This window comes from Falco naumanni, chromosome 2, assembly GCF_017639655.2.
Source record: "Falco naumanni isolate bFalNau1 chromosome 2, bFalNau1.pat, whole genome shotgun sequence".
NCBI lineage: Eukaryota > Metazoa > Chordata > Aves > Falconiformes > Falconidae > Falco > Falco naumanni.
In genome coordinates, this window is record NC_054055.1 from 10,778,582 (window position 1) to 10,801,691 (window position 23,110).

The following is a 23,110-nucleotide window of genomic DNA, read 5'->3' on the forward strand; positions in this document are numbered from 1 at the left end:
GTGCCCTATGTTCACACTTAATCTGACCACATCAATTTATATTTGTCTTATCTTAAGAAAAGAGATAGTTTACCCCCAAACTGTTTATTTTCTCATTTTTAGGTTCACTGTGCTTATTTAACTCATCAGATTCTTCTGGGTCTTTTTTTAAACAATCATTTACTCTAAAGCATGTAATCAAACAAGGAATTTGAAGAGCCTGAAATTGTTTCTGAGTCCAAATTTTAATTTTACTTCCTCTCCAATTGCCAGAGGAAAGCAATCATGTGCTAGGCAGAAGATGAAGGTCTATAATAAATGCCTGTATTTTGAAACATGTAGGGGGTGGGGGAAAATGTCACTTGGCTTTTACCCAGAACATGTGATAATGAGATTAACCCTGAAGTGTATTTTGTGTGTAAATGCATCCAGGGTAGGAATGCGGAAGGACATTGGAGGGTCCACTAGAAGAGAAGTCAGCAGTGAAGCATTCCTGGTGGAAAGGAGAAATTTCTTTCACACCCAGGATTTTGCAGGGGTCAGAGAGAGCACTCCATGCACTGAAGCGTAACGCCAATGCTCTCCTGCTGCTCTGTGAGGATGTCGCTGTTTGCCATGGGTTTTCTGCTAGTCAACCTTCAGCCATCCACCGGGCAGTTCCCTAGAGCCTGTGCAAACGTGCAGAGCTTGCTGAGGAAGGAGTGCTGTCCCCCCTGGAATGGAGATGGGTCCCCTTGTGGGGAGCTTTCCAGAAGAGGCTCCTGCCAGAACATCCTTCTCTCTCAGGCTCCGCTGGGACCACAGTTCCCTTTCTCAGGAGTGGATGACAGAGAGGACTGGCCCTCTGTATTTTACAACCGAACGTGTAAATGCGAAGGCAACTTCATGGGATTCAACTGTGGGGAGTGCAAGTTTGGTTTCTCAGGAGTCAACTGCACTGAAAGGCGACTGAGAACGAGAAGAAACATCTTCCAGCTCACCATCAGTGAGAAGGACAGGTTTCTTGCCTACCTTAACTTGGCAAAGAACACCCCTAGCCGGGACTATGTTATTGCTACTGGCACATACACTCAGATGAACAATGGCTCCAACCCCATGTTCAGAAACATCAATGTGTATGATCTCTTTGTGTGGATGCATTATTATGCCTCCCGAGACACACTCTTAGGTGGGTCCAATGTGTGGCAGGACATTGACTTCGCCCACGAAGCCCCTGGATTTCTGCCTTGGCATCGAGTCTTTCTCCTGATGTGGGAACGCGAGATCCAGAAGATAACAGGTGATGAGAACTTCACCATCCCCTACTGGGACTGGAGAGATGCAGAGGAGTGTGTGGTCTGCACTGATGAATACATGGGTGGCAGGCATCCCACCAACCCTAATTTACTCAGCCCAGCATCATTTTTCTCCTCGTGGCAGGTAAGGACAGGCCAAGGGGAAAGGGAATGGAATTGTCCTACCTGACGATAGGCACTTAAGTGTGGCACACAAGCTGGGAGTTTAGCCATGCTGCATTCCCTTAGACATTCCTGGAGAGAAAGCAGGCACTTTAGAAAAAGAAAGCACATCAGATTTTATGTGGATTTAATCTTAATTTAGAGCAGTTTGTTTGTCTCTTTGTCTCTTCTTTCTCTGACTGTAGGATTTAGACTACCTCAATTTAGGAACCTAAAATGAAAATGGAAGGAGGAAAGTTACATCTTTGTGTGCAAACATGGCTTTTAGCAGACTAAATAAGCTTGGGTCTGCTGGCAGCCAGGTGTGGAAAAGCAGGATTTATGTGCACAAATTGCTATAGCACACAACCATGGAAAAACAACTGGTGACTGAATGATGGAAAATAGATGCAAAGAGTTTTCAGACGCTCTACCCCTCTCCCAGTGAAATCCTCCACCCAAGAGTTAAAAACTATCAGATTATGCTAATCTGCTCTCAATTTAAACAAGCAAATAAAACAAATCTTTAGAGCACAGAAGAAACAGCTGTGCAATTCACATCAGTAATTCAAAAGAAATATAAGAAGTAATCTTTGTTGCTCAAAGGAACTAAGAAGTAAACTCAACAGCTATTCCTGCCACTTAAAAGCACTGCAAATTAGACTGTAAACCAAAGTAAATTTAGATATTTACATGGGTGATGTTGTCTTATATAACTAAACTATACCATGCTGTTCTAACACTGAGAGTGTCTAGACTTTTTTTGTCTCTAGCTCATTACTGCCACATTGCCTAAAATACAGTGACAAAGGTCTATTAGCTTCCATAGACACACTCCATCATGACAATAGCAACAGTCGCTTCTGGCACTGAAATCTATGATTATATTGGTGTAAATCTATCTTTGTTCTATTTATTTCTGCAGCAACAGCCCAAATGAAGGCTGGACAGTTTTAGTGATTTAATGGAAAGTGAAAGAGAGACAAGCTCCAGCAGCCCTGTGATATTCTGACATAAAAACCCCAGCAACTAACTGGGTTTACAGGGCTGGTTGTACTGTATTTGGTCTTGATGTGTGTCCTCTGAATAATATAGGCCACGTATGTACCTGTAAATTCAGGCATTCCCAGATACTGTAACAGACCTATTTTAGGACATTCTCTGACACACGTTTTGTATGTGTAGACTGGTTCCCCCCCAGAAAGGTACTTTTCAGGGATCATTCCCAGGGGAATGTTTGCATGCTGCCACCCTGTTTGGGAGGCTAAGATGATTTTACTGGCATAGACATGGATTATTTCATGTCATTTGGCCTCAGTGCCCAGGAAATTTCCTGGCCACATTTAATTTACCAGTATAGGTACAGCCATAAAATAGATACATACATAAATATAACATAAAATAGTTATAAACATGTCCTTTCATCCCATTTTCTAAGATTCTGCTCATTTCTAACAGTATGAATTTGGATGAACTCTGCTAACTTAATTAGACTATATTACCAGAATGAAGTGGATCTGATGTTCTGCACTGAGCTGAATAAAGGGTTATGTGAAAACGGTATCAATGTTACAGTGGATTAAACGAAACTAGAATTGCACTGGTTACATGTGTCAAGTGGAGCTATCAATACAGTATATTGGATGAAATAACCAAGGTAGTAGGAGGCAGGTAGCAAAAAGGAATCAGCAAGTTTCTAGCAGAATTTTCTAAAAGACCTGGAGGGGGTCAGATAGTTATGTTTAGCTCGTTTTTTTTTCAAAGGTCTTATTATTCACACCCAGATTTTTAGAATTTTTCCAGCCTGGTAATAAGTATCCAAAAAAATCTACAAGTAGCAATGAATAGACTTAAGAAACAGTCAGGTTTATAACTTCTCATTTACAGTCAGTTCCCACAAATGTATTCTGAAAATAAATTCTTTTATGAAACGAGTTGCTTTTAAAGATATTTCTGTATAACTTAAATAGGTGCAACAATGGAAATTGTGCTATGATTAAAACTTATTCAGTGTTAGTGTATGTATGTAAAAGCACCTAAGTAATTTGTGGAAGTTTTCCAAGTAATTTCTGAAGATGGGTGCTTACCACTTACATTTTTCATCCACTTCTTGAAATATTATGCTTTTATCAAAATTTCAAAAATAGGACTACAATAACTTTAGCTTCATAAGGTGGTTTTCCCCTTTAACACCTGCTATCTATGTATATCTCTGCTGTCTTATCTAGCAAAAGAATGAAAGATTGAATAGATCTGCATTTTCGGTCAGTGAGTCTAGGGTGAAGATACAACACAAACTTGTATTTCTTAATTAGACTTGAATCTAAATTTAAACAATTGTTTGTGATGGAATAACAGTCAATACAGTTCCTTCCAGTAGGACAAAGTAAGAGATCAGAGTCTCACCCCAGAAAATCAAAAGGGAACAAAAATAGCCTTAGCTTGAACCAGAAAACAGCCACAGATCTGCTGCAGAATACGCCGATTATCTGAGCTCTGTAGCTAAACAGCAAGAGGGAAAAAAAAAAAAAAAGAGAAAAAAAAGAAAGAGGAAGATCCAGAAATGTGAAGGAATTTAGGCTTTTAATAAGCATTCAAAATAAAACGAGGGCAAGAGAAACCTCTTGAATATCACATCTATAATATGGTGTCCTTTTTAGAATTTTAACTCTCCTTCCAAGGCATAATAAAACAATGCCTGCTATGATAGGAAACAGTTATAGATTTATTTAAAAAAAAGGTAAAATGCTTATTTGCAGAACAGCATCTCTCTCTTTTTTTTAATCCCTAAAGAAAGGAGAAAATACTTTATTCCATTGAGAAGTTGCCATGGCAACATGGATACCCATGAATACATGCTGAAATTCTTGCTTTCGCCTTACTTTTTCTTCAGCGTGCTGCTGTTAGCACTTAGCTGAGTGAATTATCTGTCCGCTTTTTTCTCATGACACTTCTGATTCCTGCCTCTGGTTTTACCAGCAGCACTATCAGGAATCTTTAGTGTTTTTATTTGTTTGCTTGGCTCATGTTTTAGGGTAGGTGGGAGGGATTTTCTCATGTTTTCCGTTACTTGTTTGTGATGATTCAAGGGTTGCATTCAGAATTAGGACTGCGTGACACCTACTAATGCTTTGCAGATTTTTGCAATTCCATGTTGACTTAATGGAAAGCTATATGGGAGATTGAGATGTGCATGCCATTTTGAGAGCTTTTAGGTTTAGTGTCCATTTCTATAATAATTCAAGATAATGGATTTGTTAAAAAATTAACTATTATGCCTCACTTAAACAGTAGTAGGTGAAATTCTGCTTTCCTTGGCACCAGAACTAATTTGGAGAAATCACTGAAGTCAGTGGAGTTGCAAATGCATGAAAAGCTGCCTGCAAATAAAAGCAGGATCTGTCTGCTGGTAGTTAACAGTTTGGGGATCCCCACGGTGTGCCTGACAGATGATGAAGAAAGTAAAGCAGGAGAATGCAAATGCTGTTTTAGTGTTGCTGCTGTGGTAAGCAGACTACACCACCAACTTTAGCCTCCTGTATTTTGTGTGTCCTAAAGGAAGAGTGACTTGAGAGAAGTAATTGCATGATGTGGAGAGCTGTCTGCTCTCAGAAGCGCTTCTCTAAGCCTGCAGCCAATTCTTTGCTGCAAGCATGGAGAATTTCCCTTAGCATTTCATTCTGTATCACCCTGCAGAACCACTTCCACAAATGCAAAGCTACTACAAAAGGGAAACAAGTTACACAAACAGAAAATGGATATAATCTGAACTAATAATGACAGTACTTTAGATCCATTACATGAAGATATGACTTCATAAGAAATAGGAAATTCAGCTATTCAGATGCAGTTATTTAATTCTAAGCACAGTTTATCAGGGAGCTGTATTACTAGGGGAATCATCTGAGGGGATCATTTCAAGCACTATTTTATGTCCACCTTTAAAAGCTGTAGGAAATCTTGAAAAATAGAAACACCAGAAACCAACCTTTCTTGATTCTAAAATCACCCAGTCTTACATCCATCAGCTTGTGGACACCCGAATATCTCTTGAACTCAATGACTTCCTTTTTATTGCAACTTAATAGGTTTTGGTGCCAGCTACAGGCTGGTAAATTAAAAAGCAACAACCCAAATGGAGCAAGTAACCATAAAAGAAGAGTTTATCAAGATTGGTCTACTAATGATACGCTGACATGGATTATAAATCTTAAACATATCCTGTTACAAAAAGATAACTCTCCACATGCCATACCTCACTACCACAGCCTGAGGGAATCAGGATCTATGCACAGCAGGAGCAACCACTTGGCTATGCTCGGGCTTTTTATGCCACTGCAACCTCAGAGTAATTCCCCTTTTTCCACGGGATCACGAGTGAATGATAGCAGTCTGGCCTGTAGATGCTTGGTTGTTTTCTAGTATGTGCCCATGACTGCTCCAGAGTTGTGTAGTGTAAAAGATAAACATTTTCAAAGGTGTGTAAATTAATGGCTAAGGATTTTTTTTTAAAAAAATAGTTTTGTTAATAATTAACCAGAAAAAGAAGATTACCATCTCTCTGTAGAGAAATGTGTCTTAGTGAATTTGTAGTAGGCTTGGAGACGGTAACACTAACTGTACAGCTTGGAGACAGCCAGAAAGCAGGGGAATCACAGGCTGCCAAACCTGAAAGTGTTAATGAATGTTTCAGCAGTAATTGATAACAGAGTTTCCTACTCCACCCTACCACCATTTTGAAGTGCTGAATGGGGTGTATGTTACCCACACGCACACCCTCCAATCCCAGTTCTGGGCTGCCTCTGAGCAAAGAGATGAAACTCAGCCAGCTTTTACTAAAGGCTGAGAAAATACCTTGAAGGCCCTGGGTTTGTTTCAGTGCTGTCACTTCATGTTTGTCTCATTCCCTTTTAGCCTGAGTTTCACAGCTCATCCAGTTAATGCATACGCTGTAAGGGTCAGAAAGATAATTAATGACCTTATCTTGCACAAAGATGTTTCTTACAATTTATTTGAAGCTTTGCTTTCCAAATTTTCTTCTTTTCATTCAGTCCTTTTCCTGTTTTACCTTTCAATCCCTGCTAATATTCAGGAGTACGTGAAGAAACAGATGTAAATATCCACAGTCTCTTAAAAACTTTTTGGTCTCCTATAGATACATCACCTTTTAAAGTTCTGCCTATAAAAGCAAGCTTCCAAAGTACAGTTTGTTCTGTTGCAGGTTATTTGGGGATTTCCTTGCATTTTCCCAGTTTGGTGAGTAAAGGGTTTCTGGATGCTACTTAATTAGGATTAGATTATGCCAGGTCCTAATGCAGCCCAAACCCTAAAAGTTAAACCTCTTTACAATTGCCAAATGTTTTAAATCCAGTGTGAGGGTTGCACTTTAATGCTATTCCCAAGCAAAGATGTGAGAATAAATGGAGAAGGACAGAGAAAGGCAACAAATCAGTGGAAAATCCCTTTTGGCCACATAATGGGAGCCAATACTCCAGTTCAGGAGTCTAGACCTCATGTAGGACCAAGAGGGACATGTGGGTGTGTCAAGGAGGGCCATGAAATGTCCACATTACAACCTTAGGAGAGCTGGGTTGGGGGCCACAGACAAGCAAGTCATGTAGTTGCCCTGGCTGTAGTCTGAATTGGTTCTTTTAAGCTATTTTAACCTGGAGCATAACACCATGAAAACATGCTGATAGTTGCTGGATGTGGGCAGACTTCTGCTCAGTGGTCTCAGAAGAGAAGCAGAGCAAGGGACAAGCTCTAAAGGAAGCAGAAGGGTGGATTAACCCTTTGAGTGGCCATATTTCCCCAACAAACTTTAGATCACTTTCTATGTGAGCAGCTTTTTCATTACCCTAGAAAATACCTTTTTCCAAGGGTTCAGGTATATATTAGCTGTATTGCATGGCCCTGTGAGCTCAAATCTAATAAGTACAAAAAAACCACGAAGAATTTGTCATCAAAACTCCCAAAGCTTTGAATTTAAAAATAGCAGACAAAGGACTGAACACTGCTGAAGACTCCTGCAATGCAGTTCACTTTATTTAAGCACAGGGGCTGCTCTGCACAAGCAGTTGCGAACTAAAAGACAAAAGGGTTTCCCATTTGTGAAAAAGTGCGAGACAGCAACAACGCTTCTGTGCATTTACAGTCTGTTTGTTAAGAAATTATACAAAAAGCTGTGCTAAATATCTCAGCTGCAGTGCATGGAGGGATTTTTTTGCTGTGTGCTACATGGCCCGGGGTGATGCTGCACATTCTGGACTGCCATCTACTGGCATTTGCTCTGCTAACTACTTACATAAGCTTTTCCTCAGAGTATCTTCCTAAAATTTCGCTGGAGCCAGTGAATTTAAGCATGCAGAAGAGCAGGCACTCACTGCAGGTTGAATATGAAGCTTTGTCCGGGGTGAACTGAGAAATTTGTTCTGAAAAGGAACAAAAAACCCCGTGTTTTAAAACAGCGTGTTTCTAGTAGAAAGTACCCCCGATGAATGAAAAGGTGGCAATGATGTGACCCGTTTTGTGTGTGCTTTATGCAGATTGCATCTAGAATGAACCATTTGACTGACCTATGCCCCATTACCACTTACACATCATATTGATAGAACAGCAAATTATAGTTTCAGGATACACCCATAATTTATATTACCTAAGTTACACCTTTCTGGAAAAACATCCTGGTTAATTTTATGGCCAGACCTTAAGTTTTAGTTCAGAAAAAATAGCAGAAAGTCACTGACAAGTATTTTCGTTCCTGCCTCCTATGTTGGCATTTTTTGACCATGAGTTACCAAACGCCTTATAACATCCATCTTCTGTTTAGCATGGATTTGATTAGTCAGATAGTTAGTGAGGGCTACACAGAGACACACATGGAAAACAAAAATTTAGCACTCTAACTGTTTATAAGCCTCATAACATTAACAGATGCATTACATCGCACCAAAATGGATCAACAGAACAAAGGGGAAATGTTCCTCTGTTTAGATATATTTGAGACTTCATGCTTGAAGATTCCCTGTCTGAAAAGCCAGCTATGAAGGGAACGTTATTCTTCTTTAAGACACAATAAATGGCTCTGGATATATCCCCAGGGCAGTAGGGAGATGATTAAAAGATAGGAGATGGCAGGGCAGAGAAGTCAGAGGAAGATATGGACCTAGCTAAAGTCCACAGGGAACAGAGCTAAGCAGAAAATCCACGTGTATGTAGTTTCTGAGCCAAATGCCAACTGGGAAATGTATTGAGCTCCGCCAGCCAAGACACACTTGCCTTCTTCACTAATGAACTTCTAGCGACATAGGACTGTGCATTTTTATAAGCGATATTACTAGACCATCTCCTGAATCATCCCTTTATTTTTCTTCTAATGGGAATAAACTCCCTCAGTAACACAAACCAGTCATAAAAAAAAGTACCATAGCTATAACCACAGGTTTCTCCCTGTCATTACTTCTCCTTTCTCAGTGGGGATTCTTAGAAGAGACTTCTTAGAGGCACAGTTCTGACCCACTTGGTGAGCTTCTGGGGGGAATGTGCACAGGAAACTGCTGGACAACTACCTGCAACCTCCAAAGGCACCTTAGTAGTTTCAACAAACTAGGGCAGATTTCAGCTAATAGAGCAGCCTCTAAGGATAAATTTCTCTGATAAGCTTTCTTACTTCCTCAAAAAAAGATGAGAATGATTTATTCATGAGATTCATATTCATAAGAAACTTATCATTTAAGAATTCCAGATTCTTAAGAATCTAGGTTATATCACCAGCTCCATCATATGTTTTCTGTGAATTTGTGGTCGAATGACTTAGAAAAGATTTCATCTCATCTCCTTCCACTCATTCAAAAGTTCGTTAGGCAGCAGAGCAACTTGCCTTTGGCTCTGTCTTCAGTCACTTCAGAGGCACATCAGTGCCTCCAGGGTGTGATCCATCCTGTCCTAACGCAGAAGCAGAACATTAAGTCGAACACTCTTAATTTTGCTTCCCTTGCTAACTGCAGTCCAGAGACAGTTTCTGCATTGATTTTTTACACATTTTATTTCACTGACTTAGTCAATGGAGAGAGTTAGGCACCCCTAGAGGTAAGTACATCTTACCTACCAGACATCTGGCTTAGGAGGGCTGAATCACACTCAGGAGATGCCTCTCTCTCTATTGATTGCAGAGGTCATCCTAAAGTGTTGCTTCAGTCTGGCAATGGGTACACCACTAGCACTGGTGAAATGAATCTCCCACTCACTTCCTTCACTAACAGAGAATCTCGTGTTCTTCCACCCCATTCACAGAACAGATGATGGCTTTCATTCACCTTTTTGTTCATTGATACAATCCATGAACTAGAAATACACCTCCAGGGTGAAAGAAGTCTGGGAGCTTTAGTGTTATGTGTTTTTTCCGCTATGATGTCTCGCTCAATAATGAGACTTTCTCCACACAAAGTTCTCATTAACTACGTTGATTCCCTGCTAACCACAGAGTCTTATATTTTGAAGGGATCTCTGGTGATTTGGAATTTTGTTTCGGTGGGTTTTTCAGAAAAAAAAAGCAAACCAATAGACAGCAGTTTTGGTTCAGAGCCTCAGCTTCAGGTGAAAGAGATACAAAATGTCTTCTGGGAGTTCTGAACAATGGTTGTTCTGTTTCACTTTCATAGACCCATCAACCATACCACTACACATACCCACCAAACCCTCTAGTCCGATCTTCTGCTTGTCGTTGTGTCGTTATATTTTTCTCCATCCTCCATGTTAGGCAAGTTCTTGAATATAAAGTAGAAATATGAGTTTGCACTTGCACTGACTCCCTGTAGGTTTTTGTACCCGAACATGCAAAAATCCTCCCTCTCATTGCGATCACTTCTCTGGCCAAGCAGTGAATGCAGTGAAAGCTACTATAAAAGCTCATGGTCACCAGAAGACCCACGTCCTTAGGTAAAACATAAGTTACTGTGGTTTAAAAAGATATCGAGCAGGGCCTTAGTGACATACAGTCTATGTAGGCACTTTTAACCCACAGCAAATGTAAAGGAGTTTGATTAAGTCAAAATTAGCTATGATTCAAAGCTATATTGGACTACCTTGTTCTTCCAGGAATCTCAGACTGGACTGGCAGCTTCTACAGATCATCTAACAAATAATGACTTGTTATGCCTTGTTAACTAGACTTCGCCTCTGAACCCAGAACATTTTTATAAATTATGCTGGATTCTGACAGTATTTAATATCTGTATCCATCTCTCTCTTTAAGGTCCTTTCCCAATACCCATTACTATGGTATCTCAGTTGGTGATATATGTTCACCCCTGCAACATTCCTGGGAAGTAAGGAATGCCTTTTCCCATTTTGTACATAAAACATCATCAAAACAAGGTGAAACTAAGTGTCCTTTTATTCTAACAAAGCACAGACAGATATTTTCAGAATAATGGTGGCGTTTTTTCATATTCCAAGTCAACAATTCCCTTTCTCACTGTGTGGGGAGAAAAATCTGATTATTATGGTTTTGTTCGGTAGTCTGCTGAAGCCAAAAAGCTTCCATTTAGCGACTGCAGTAGCAGATCTAACTCCATTTGTGTCCTGCTGCATTCGTAGGTAACACTGAATTTAGCCTCCGTGAGTTTTCAAGGGCATAAATGAGAACTGATGCCTCAGTCCACATGGGTAATTTCACATACAGACTAGTATATTCTTTCAAAATGTGAACTGTAGTAGAGGGGTGTCTTCTATGAAACAACCCAGCTTATGTTAAAATCATACATATAAAATTAAAAAAAAAATAGATGTTCTTGCAACAAACATTACATTGTACATTCTCTTTGCCCCTTTAAAAAAAAAATATTGATCAAGGTACCTCTTTTGTTTGCTTTTATTTTTTACAATTGCAACTCTGCTAATAGAAAGTGTTTATACAGGTAATCTGTACTCGGTCTGAAGAGTACAACAGCCAACAGGCCTTATGCAATGCCACAAGTGAGGGGCCTATACTACGAAATCCTGGGAACAACGATAAATCAAGGACGCCAAGGCTTCCATCCTCAGCTGAAGTTGAATTTTGCCTGTCCCTGACTCAGTATGAATCTGGATCCATGGATAAAATGGCCAATTACAGTTTCCGAAACACTTTGGAAGGTAACATGTTTTATTCTTTTATGCCATTCATATCTGTAAATTGTTTCTCTCTGAGGTCAGAGTCTTTAAACTCTGGGCAGTTAGAGCTGATTCCATGAAGCACCACTCAAAAAGAAATAAAAAGTTATGCTTACTCCTGGAATAACAACAGACAGAAAGAACCATGCTAAAGGCATTTGATAAGAAAATAGAAACTATAGACTAGAACAGACCTTAAATCCCTCTGTTAGGAGATATTGTCTCCTGCTATAGTCAGCACCAAACACAGCAAAGAAATTCAGCACTGCATAAAAGGAGAACATCTAATAATCTATTTACACAGGATCATAACCATGTCCATGTGGGTTACAGGTTTTACCTGGAATCCACTGTCTTCCAGAGGCCAGGCTGGACAACAAGGGTGAAAGAGGGTGCTGCCAGTTGCCATGTTACGTCTGCATCCTGCCACTGTGAACTCCATAGCAGACTTCTCCCCAAACTTCAAGGATTAGGGATCAAGTTCTACCTTAGTATATGACCCTTAGTATCATTTGCAAAATAATTTAGCTATTTATCTTAATTATCTAACTACCCAACCTGTTCTGAATGTTCCTAATTTGCAAGGGTTCTTTGCTAAAAGGAGGAGTTATTCTTAATTATCTGCCTACCTGATCTCTTTTGAATCTTGCCAAATTACTAATAAACAAGGATAGCACATTATATACTTATCAATAAATATTTCCAGAGTTTCATATATCAGCAGAGACAAATGTGATCTACTTTTAATGTCACAGAGATGTTTGTTTGCAAGGAACTATGCAAGGGCCAAACCAATGCAATAGAGGAGCTGGTGCGAAGATGAGAAAGCAAAGCTTTTAATATGTTCAATATTACTCTTAATGCAGTGTGGAATGCCATAAAACTTTCTTGGTGTGTGTGGGGGGTGTAGGGTGTGTGTGTATGTGTGAAGTGAACAAGTTTCTGCTCTAAAAACAGTCAAAAATGTGGAATTTGTATGCTGAAGCCAACAGAGAATCCAGACGTGAAATGACTCCAGCTCTGGACATAGCTGTGCTTTCTTTCTCTTGAAAACAGAAACCACATGAAGTATGGGAAAGAAAAAGGTGACATAATTGAGTAGAGGTTTGCTCACATTTTCCTTCACAAAGCATGTGAATATATGCAAAGGGTGGAATAGGGGGAGTAGAGAAAAGGGAATTTAAGTAAACAAGTCATGAAATAATGAGGGTCTTCTATCATGCTGCTGGTATTGTAATCAAAACCAAAGGCACAGTCTATGGAAGTTGCACAGAGCCACGTACAGGTTTACTGGGAAGGAGAGTCAAAATGGACCGCTCACTTACAAAGCCTAAATTTCAATATCACGGCTGCTCATTAAATAACAATCATTCTGTGAGTACTGGCAGAAAAAGGGCAAAACCTGCTCTTTGTCAATGTTAAGTCTGAACCGGCAGATAAACAGAGCCACGGATCAAGTACACCCCTTCGCGATACAAATGGATACATTTTCTTGAAACTGAAAATAAAAGGAGCTATTTGAAAAAAGGGCAACAATATAGATGTTCAACAGAATGCACAATGGAAAAAAGCACTTAGAGGTCTCAAAAAGCCTGGAAGAATTTATTTTAACTTCAAAATCAGAATCAGTGTTTTGTCTGATCAATCTATCAAACCTTTTCTGCGTCGCTGTCTGTCACGTTAATTTCATGGCTAGCAAGCACAGTCACAGCTGGTCTTTGTTAATATCATACTGTCATCTGTCAATCACACTTGAAAAGGGTCATGCTTTAATCTGAATAATGGTAATGTTACTCTGAAAAGAGCTCTGCTGGATCAAATTTTCCTCCAAGTGAGTTCTTTTGTTCTGTGTAACAGCCCTTCAGAAGATGAAGAGTGTTCATCTTCCTCCTAAATGAGGTTATGAAGCTCTAGCTCACCACTGTGGTCATTTGGAGCCCTCCACATGCCACACAAGACATCTCACGGTTGCCACCAATAGGTTCTAATGGTTTTCATGTGATTTAGATAGTTCTTCTAATAGACTGGGGGAAACCTACATGTCCTTCAGGATGTATGCAAGTCAGATACAATTCTGAAGACACACAGCTTAGGTGGCTACAGAAGCAGCATATATTATCTTGGTCACAGTGCCGCATGGCCTCTGGATGCATCAAGTTAGCTCAGTGCAGGGGCAGAACATGCCTGTTTTATAAATCCATCCAGGTGTGCCCTCCCTGACACGCACCCTAGCCCTTTCAGAGTGTCTGTAGGATCCCTCCTATGTGATCCTAAACGGGAAGAAAAGAGATTGAGTAGCTCCTTTTCTCATGGCAGCGAAAGTGGACATTTGCAAGTCCTAGGATCCATGCAGAAGAAGCCTGGGAAGCTGTAGCACAGTGAGGAAAAACTGTAGGGTAAAACTAAGGCAATGAGTGTCCCTTCCTCAGAAGCTCTGTAGACATGAAATCAAAAAAACAGGACAGACATACATTAGAATCTCTCTATTTTAGGGGAAATCCTGTTAAGAAAGCGATCATGTTTGCTCATAGTCCAACTCCCAGTGCAATTACCAGATCCTGTATTGTTGTCTAACTTGTATAACCTAGCTAAACAAGATTTACAGTGCTCAGGAGCTGCTATGGAAGAGAGCAAAAGTCAACAGAGTGATGTTACCTTTCTTTCCATAAGAATATTTAATTAGAGCCAGAGATCACTGAAATGAAACTGTGTCCACAGCATTCCACTATAAGGCGTGTTTTTTTGGTGATGGGTCTGTCTGAATGCAAGCCAGATGTGGCTCAACAGGCATTTACCTGTATTACTATGGCGATGGAGCTTATTCCATCAGACACAGTGTTATTCTGAGGCACTTTTGGGGGTTTGTTTTTTTTAGGATATTTTATTTTTTAATCTGAATTATTTCAACACTCAGCTTTACACTACAGGACCACAAACTTTTCTGTCAACTAACTTATTTAGCTAACAAGATAGTGAACTGTAATTCAAAGCCAAGAATACATGGCTAATGTTGAAAAAGATGGTGGAAAGTTTTTAAACAAGTTTTACTGCCAAAAAATCCCATATTGTATTAGCTTCTTTCTTACAAATGGCCTGCTTAGGGTTTTTTTTTTGTTTGGTGGTTTGTTGGTTTTTTTTCTTTGTACAGAGGCCAAGCTTAAATTGCCAGCTTGGATTTATTGTGCCAGTACCCACTTCTGTGTGACGGCATTCCTACAAACTTGCTAACACTCTATAGTTCCTAACATTTACTTTTTTTTCTAAGCAAAAAGCTTTTAAATCCTTCTGTACTTGTTTACGTAACTTTGTGCCAATAGACCTAAGGTCAAATTCTAATCTCTTTTAGATCCAAAGTAAGTCCATTAACTTTACTGGAGTTACTCTAGATTTACAAAAGATGACCAGAACCATTGAGTGGCTCCTAATTTACACTGATGTGAGATTTACTTCTCAGTTTTAGTTCTATAATGGCAAACATCTGTCATCTCTTAGAAGAACTGATCACATAGAAGAACTCCTTCTGGGCAAAATTTTATGCTCTTCTGTGCTTGAGTGCACTGGAATAAAGACAACATCGTTTTACTCTTCAAAGGGATAGATACCAGTATCATTATGAGCAGATGCCAAAAACACAGGATGAATCTCTTTGACTAATAGAAAATGCTGTTATAGAGTCAGAAATTACGTCACTGAAGAATAACCACAACAGCCATAAACAGCAAAGGTTGATCACATTCAATAAAACACCCCCCTGAGGCTGAGCACATGAGTTGCCTTCTTACTCTGGGACAGGCCAGCTTCAGCTTTGCCTGAAAAACAACAGGTTAAAAGCAGTTTTCACATTGTCCCTTGAAGTAGAAGCAATTATTTTAAATACGATTTGTTGAATAATGACCCTAACTGTGGAACACCGCTGACTTCACTGGATTCTTCATGGATACAAGAAGAGAACAGAAAATCAGTCTCATTTATAAGCATCAAGTGAGATCAGAAATGGATTAGGTGACTGCAAAGGAAATAGTTGTTTCTTCTTTATGCAGTTCAGTTTTGGTGTAACATCTTGAATGCCAGCTCCTAAGAATAAGAGATGGCTGAAAAATTTAAATTTCTTTTTATTTATGAGCAAATTCCACATTTTAAATTATTTTATTCATGGCAACTTCAACTGAAGATCAGTTCTTCTAAGGTTTGCAAAAAGTGACAAAAGAACATTAAAAAAATTCTAAAACTATATAATTTTCATTATTCATGAATTAACTGATGACACACAGTATCAAGTCAAGCCATGTCACAGCATTCCACTGTCTGTCACACTTATGTATTGTTGCCACTGTTCTGTCATGAAATAATAGAATAAACCATCAAACATTTCAAAATCTAATTTCATTTTGATAGGACACTTTCTCTTTTTTCTCAAATAAGAGATTTTAATCTGGAAAACTTCTCTCTGTATTTTGGGATCCATATAGCTAATGAAAAATGGTTTCTCAAAATGGAGTTTGCCAAAAAAACCCCTTCTAATTAAAAAAAGTTTTAGCCTACAGCCAACATTTCTTAACCAGCTCAAACCTCAACCTCTGGGTAAAATTTAGATGCACATTGAGAAAGTGCTGTCAAGTTGCAGATGGCCATTACTAAAGAACAAGAAAGACTATTCAGCCCAGACCACAGTGAAGCTCTACAAGAGATATTTTATAAAAAAAGCCTGAGATGATGACATGGAATAAATCAGATAATCCCAAACTTTCATTTACTACAGCCCCCTAGGCCAAATTCTGCAGATCTTGCAGCTACCTCACTCTAGAGAGGTTATGGTAATAACATCTTTTTAGAAAATATGTAAGATTTAACCCTGAAAAAGATTCTGTGAGATAGCCAATGGCAGAAAAACTACACGAACATTAACCAGAAGAACATCACTGACTTCAAAGACTAGCAAGGGTATGGCCTTAAAATTCTTATATCTATATTTTGCTTTCTATTTTATGTGCATCTGACTTGAACTTCTCTAAAATGTGAAATCCTTATTAAAGAAAAAATCATCATCAGGGAGAGTGGAAGTAACTAGATCAGCCAGTTCAGTTCAGACATAGAATTATAGAATCCCCTAGGTTGGAAAGGACCTTAGGATCACTGAATCCAGCCATTAACCCAGGACTGCCAAGTCCAGCACTAAACCATGTCCCTAAGCACCACAGCTACATGTATTTTAAATACCTCCAGGGATGGTGACTCAACCACTTCCCTCAACAGCCTCTTCCAATTCTTGACAACACTTTCAGGGAAGAAATTTTTCCTAATATCCAATCTAAATCTCCCCTGGTGCAACTTGAAGCCATTTCTTCTTGTCCTATCCCTTGTTACCTGGGAGAAGAGACCGACCCCCACCTGCCTACAGCCTCCTGCCAGGCAGCTGTAGAGAGCGATAAGGTCCCCCCTCAGCCTCCTTCTCTCCAGGCTAAACACCCCCAGTTCCCTCAGCTGCTCCCCATCAGACTTGTGCTCCAGACCCTTCCCCAGCTCAGTTGCCCTGCCCTGAACATGCACCTCAATGTCCTTCTTTCTTAGGGATATTAAGGATGCCACAGTTGTTAAGCAGTCTACTAAGATCATCAGAGGAGATAGGATTGTTGGAATGGTTCCTCCATTCCTGTAGCACTGAGCAATGCTAATGCTCTCTGAGCTCTGCATACCTTCTGCTAAGCATACTTACAGCACTTGAACCAGTGGCAGATGAGCAACTGAGGAAAAAACTACCAATTTTCAATACATAAAGCTTTGCACTTCACTGATTGTACATGGACTTAAGTGGTCTCCCTTATTAGATTGCAAAATCCACAGTTAATATAATTAAATACTCCATTAAAAGACATGCACGTGACCTAACTGCATGTTCAGTGAGAGCCACCTATATCTCATCCTAAAAACTGTCAGGCAGCTTTAATTTTGTGTGGCACCGTTAGCTCCTCCTATAATAAACTCTGGGCTAAATCCCTACCTGATTTAATTTGGCCTGGCACCAGTGAAGCTACTTCAAATACACTGATTACTGTTGCTAATTTGCAACACCACAAGAAGAAGCAGAATCAGGTTTATGATCTCTTTAAAAGGCGATTTTTCTCTTATTGAAATCACTGGTAAAAATTCCATTCCCTTCAGTGATGTATGTCCTAATGGCTATTTCTAATGCACTCTAATTAAACGAGGGTTTAAAAGGCTGTCAGAATGCTACAGCTTCCTATACTGGCCAGATGATTTAACAGCTCACCACCCTCAGGGACAGTCCTGCTTCTCTACGCAGTCTCCAACAGCCAGTTGCTCTTCCTCCTCTTTTTTTACCAACACTGGTTCTCATCGTACCCTTACGCGGGATAGTGTATCTTAGTAGCCTGGAAAAAACCTGACATCCCATACTCCAGGGCAGTTTACTGCCAGACTAGTGAGTTACATCAGTTCACAGAAGGACTGACGAGTTGCAGCCAATGCGTGGGAGAGGAGGGCAGAGCACAGGGCAAGGCACGTGAAGGTGGTGGAGTTCCCCTTACCTAGACACAGGGAGGTCTTATTTCAGCACACTGCGCTATTAGAGCTGTAGCCTCACATTTACTGCAGTGGTGATTTTACTACATCCACCTCAGCAAAGCTTCCCATACTCAAAAAAATTCCTTATTCTTTCACCTGTTCTTTTTAATTGGCTCTACCCTGTTTCATAGCGTGTCATTCTGAATAGCTGATTATAGCGAAGCCTTTTGAGAAGTCTGAGAGAAAATAATATGACCCTGGCTAATAAAGTGACATTGCATTGTGGGTTTCTTCCTGCTAACTTTACAATGTATATGGACTTGCCTTAGCAAGAAATTAGGTATTAGAACTTCTCATGTGCATGGTTAAACATGATGTCACTTTTGACACTGACTGAATGTGCCCCAGTTAACTGGGAGGTGGAGGGTGGGGTTGCTAAAGCTGTTCCAGTTACAGACTTTTTGATCATTAAAATAAATTGCTCATGAGCAGATGTTCCATGAGAAGTTCTCCAGAGCCAGGATAAGTATTCTGTATATTTTTTATGAATTATTAGATCAAGTGTTTGCAATGCATTAAATTTTAAGAAGTATCCCGAGTCTGATATAAATCGTCTAGCCTCCTGCCTGGACTCTGCATAAAGTTTATCTTCCCTTAAACATACTTAAAATGCAGCTGGATATAAGTGAAAGAGTTGCTTCAGAATGATGTACAGATAGCTAATTTTCAGTTAATATTCACAGAAATTTCCTACATCAATGATCTCCAGAGGTCCCTTCCAACTCTGCCCACTCTGTGATTCCGCAATTCTGTGTTCTATAGAGACAAACAATATTAAATGACTGAGCCTGTTTTATCTTAGGAACCTATAAGTATAGAGATTAAAAAAAAAAAAATCAAAATAAAATGAATACATTTTTTCAACATAAATAAATGTACACACAAAAATGTCTGCAGGGATTATGTTGCCTTTTAGCAGTCAGACACAATGGACAAAGAAATTTAAAAATCTAAAGCAATTAAGCAGTACATTTGCTGACATGGTGCATTAGCTACATGGCAGAAGTTTTAATTTAGCTTATTGTCATTTCATCTTTGCTATGCCTTTGAAATATATTAGCACTCCTTTACATGTTTTCTTAAGCCCTTGTCTAAAAAACTGAATGCAAATGAAGTGAAAGTAGGTACTTTGATCTTCAGGCTTAATGGAAAAAGAATTATACGCATTGTCATATCAGCATATGATTTCTTCTTGAATATACAGGCTTTGCTGATCCACAGACTGCAATATCAAACATATCTCAAAGTGGTTTGCATAATGCACTTCACATCTACATGAATGGCTCCATGTCCCAAGTACAAGGCTCTGCAAATGATCCTATCTTTGTACTACACCATGCTTTTGTTGACAGGTGAGTTTAATTCTTCTTAGTAAACCTAATTTATTCTGTGTTTTTACAGTGTGCTTTTCACCTATATTTCAAAACTGCAAATACTTCACATGCCTTTACATGCACAGTATTTTCAGAAATGTAGAACTGAGCTTTGCTGTTATTCGAGAGGAACTGTCTTTCCTAACCTGTCGGTATGTTCACTGGATGAAATATAATTTGACAAGTTGACAAATGCATTCACCTTTTATTACCAAAGTAAAAATAGTTCTTCAGTGATGTCATAGTGATTAATATATATGGATGTGTATGTCAGGAAGTTTGGACTAAAAGTGTGTGACTCATTTTAACACGACGATAATCAGTTGGAGCAATTCCCTTACATTCTAAATGTCAGTGCTGTTTTAATTTCTATTCCATAAGGAAAATCCAAGCATGCTACTCATAAATAAAGAAGAAAAAAAATGTATTTCAGTGTGACAAACAAAATTGTGACTGTCTCTTGATAAAAGAGTACAGCTGCAGAGAATGAAAGCAAACAGAAGGCTATAATGTTTATTAATAAGAAAGAGTAGGGGGAAATGGTTTTGCAAGAGAAGAGTGAAATTGCTGTTAAGGACAGAATTCCAAGATTTACTTGTGACCTTAAAAACTTCTGTGTCACTATAACACATGCAAATGGCTACAAAGAATTTACTATAGACTGTATTACACCACTGTGGTGACTAAAGAGCAATAAAAAGGAAGTTAGCTAAGCAAAGGAATGTAAAACCACACAAACAATACCCATTCTGGAGCAATTTATATCTTCTTACCAATCTTCCCCTACTTTCCCACCATGCACTGACTGTGACTTAGCTAATGCAATGCTTAGAACAAACAAAATATTACCCTGTACAAACTTTTGGGACTCTTTCATAAGTTTGTATGCTCAGAAACCTGCTGGCTGAGACTCTGCCTGCAGCAGCAAGGCACTTATTTGGATGAAAACCAAAATGATTTTGGGTCGCTAAGGCATGCAGCACAGGAGGGGTGCAGATTACTACTTGCAGGCATCATCTTGCAGTGAAGTTTTCCAGTTTCACGCAGTTCACACCGAAACTCTTATATAAAACTTTACCTTATTTAACCAAAAAGCTAGTAGGTGTAAAAAGATAAATTTGAAGTCAGGCTTTTTCTTCTCAGTTTATACATTTAATGAGCCTAATGGTTGTATTCTTCATACTTTACCCATACAGAAATAGGGCGCATCAAGTCTAAGCAGTTCACCCAGCCATCCATGGAATGGTTCCTTCAAAGGGTGATCCACCTGTCTTCTGATCCTAATACCGTAGGGTATAATTAGCCTTCTGGGGGTGTCAGTTTTGAAACTCTTTTCTTTGAAAAGCTTTTCTTCATAACTTTTTAAACATTAAACAGTATCGTTTAGCTGCAATATAGCATATCCACCCATTCACTGTTTGACAGGATGGATGCACAAGGTTTCAGGTGTGGTTACAAATTTTGAGTTTGGTGCCTGGAAATTAGCTTTCCAATATCTAGGCTATGAAAAAATGGATCAATTGAATATTCAGAGAAAAGGAACGCAGAAGAGAAAGCATTAAAAGCTCCACCATATCAAAAGAAACATTTTTCTTAAGACATTCACACTTCTATAAGACCTACTCATCTCCTAGCTCCCACTCATTGCAGGGCTTAAGTAGCACCTTGGTCTTCATGGTGACCCCTCCCACAGAGGAATTTCAGTCACAGTCATTACGAACCCCTGGAAACACTTCTCATAACTGTAGTTACTATCCATTTTAGAAGGCAAAACTATTTGTGAAAGATAACATCATTAAATCCTACTACTGTTGTGGAAATAAATCACTGCACAGGCACTGTGGGGGCAATACAGATATCCATGATGCAACCTCATCCCATCTGTTGGCAGAAAGGATATTGCCAGTGCTCTGCAGCTGCTGTGTGTATGGGCTTTAGTACACACAGATGTAAAAACTGATGATAATGCTGCCTTTTGTATAAGTGACAGAAATGCATTAGCATGATCAGGGTTACTTAGCAGCCTTATCCATGACAGATTAATCATGCTTTTAGTTATAATTAATAAGTGACTGATAGGTACATACAGTACATTTAAAAAAACCCCATTCCTCTCCTACATAGACTTTAAATCTGAAGGGCTGAGAAGTTCTTTTCTGAGGCAAGCAAGAACACAAAGAATAGAGGAAACAGGAGAAATAGTCTCCACAGCAGCAGAAACACTTTTTTTTATTATAATTATTTTTGGTCCTTATCAACTTTTCTCATTTGAGCAGAACACTTTTGAGCTGATTGCTATCACTATCTTGGGCCAAAGGGCTTTAAACTAACTTTTTAACTACATTTTCTGCAAGGACAGCATCTCTTCCAGGCCTTGGCAGAAGACACGGAGAGTTGTGAGAAGGGGGTTTACTGGCAAAGGCTGTAAAAAGACTGGACACAAGCACCACAGGTCTGCTGGTTCTTGCAAAGGCAAGGAACAGCTGTGTGTCATGAAACCAAGAATGGTCCAGTGCTTTGAGCATCCAAGGAAGACCCAAAAGAGGGACACCTCACTCCACTGCCAGTTCCTTGGGTGAAACAGAGCATGTAGTTTGCTCTCCCAAATGCACACCTCCTGGAGATGTGTTTCCTTCCTGTTGATTTCAACAAGAATTCTGAGGAGCTGTTGATCTGAGCTTCAGCTAACCCATCTGTAAAGTGGGTGATATTAGATGCCTACGTAACACGGACACTGTCAGGGTAAATGCATTAACGACTGTCAAATGCTCAGCTACGACCATAATAGGAGTGATAGAAGTAAGGCAATAGATCATTGGAACTGATTTTACATAGAAACATATGGTACAGAGGAGGATAAACAAGTGTATACGGAGTTTGCTGACAGGTGTGAGCCAAATGTTAGGAACTGCTTTCCAAACCAAGCAACAGTCAGCCTCCGATCTGTTATCCCCCAGCTTTTCCTCCTGGGGCTGATGCACAAAATGGGGAAAGGATGGACAGAGCAGCAGTACAGTTGAGATTTTTCAGGTGAAAAGCAAAGCATTTGCTTACAAATGTTTTTTTCTTTTTTTTTTTAAGGTAATTTCCTTTCAGTAGTGCAGAAGCATGAAAGTACCGAGGCAACAACTTTCTTAGCAATGATAAATCAGGCTCCTTGCCTTCTTACTTGCTAGCTAGAAGACCTCGGTGTTTGGTAAAAGCAGGTGACCACACTTGAAAATTATTAATTACTAATTGAGTGGCTCAAAAAAAAAAAAATTATGCAACAAAATACACATTCAGCAAATATGAGAGCTTTTTTAGCTCTCTGAAGTATTTCCTTTAATTGCAAATCTCTTTGCTATTCAGATATGCCTTACAGTCAGCACAAGGGAATAACAAGGGAGGAGTCAACCCACTCAAGCTGGAAGGAGCAGCTGCACAAGCAGTGAAAACAAGGGCCCACAATCCCACTTGAACTCACTAGGGTATTTTCTGTGCTTTGAAAAGGAACTCCTTCCTCTGTCCTGACTCTTTCAGACCCTCCATGCCTATAACCTCATAGTGCCTTCATCTGTTCTCCCTGCACTTCTGTCCCTTGAATGT

At 39.5% G+C, this 23,110-nt stretch overlaps 1 protein-coding gene across 1 annotated transcript in view; it reads left to right on the plus strand.

Annotated features, from left to right (window-relative positions):
- The first annotated feature begins 481 nt into the window (after positions 1 to 481).
- Positions 482 to 23,110, plus strand: part of TYR (tyrosinase) — a 49,384-nt gene continuing 26,755 nt past the window's right edge. Inside the window, exons 1-3 of the mRNA XM_040584049.1 lie at positions 482 to 1,398; positions 11,333 to 11,549; positions 19,354 to 19,501. Of these exons, the coding sequence (XP_040439983.1) occupies positions 556 to 1,398; positions 11,333 to 11,549; positions 19,354 to 19,501 (1,208 nt within the window). The 5' untranslated portion in view covers positions 482 to 555. The remainder of the gene's footprint in view (positions 1,399 to 11,332; positions 11,550 to 19,353; positions 19,502 to 23,110) is intronic.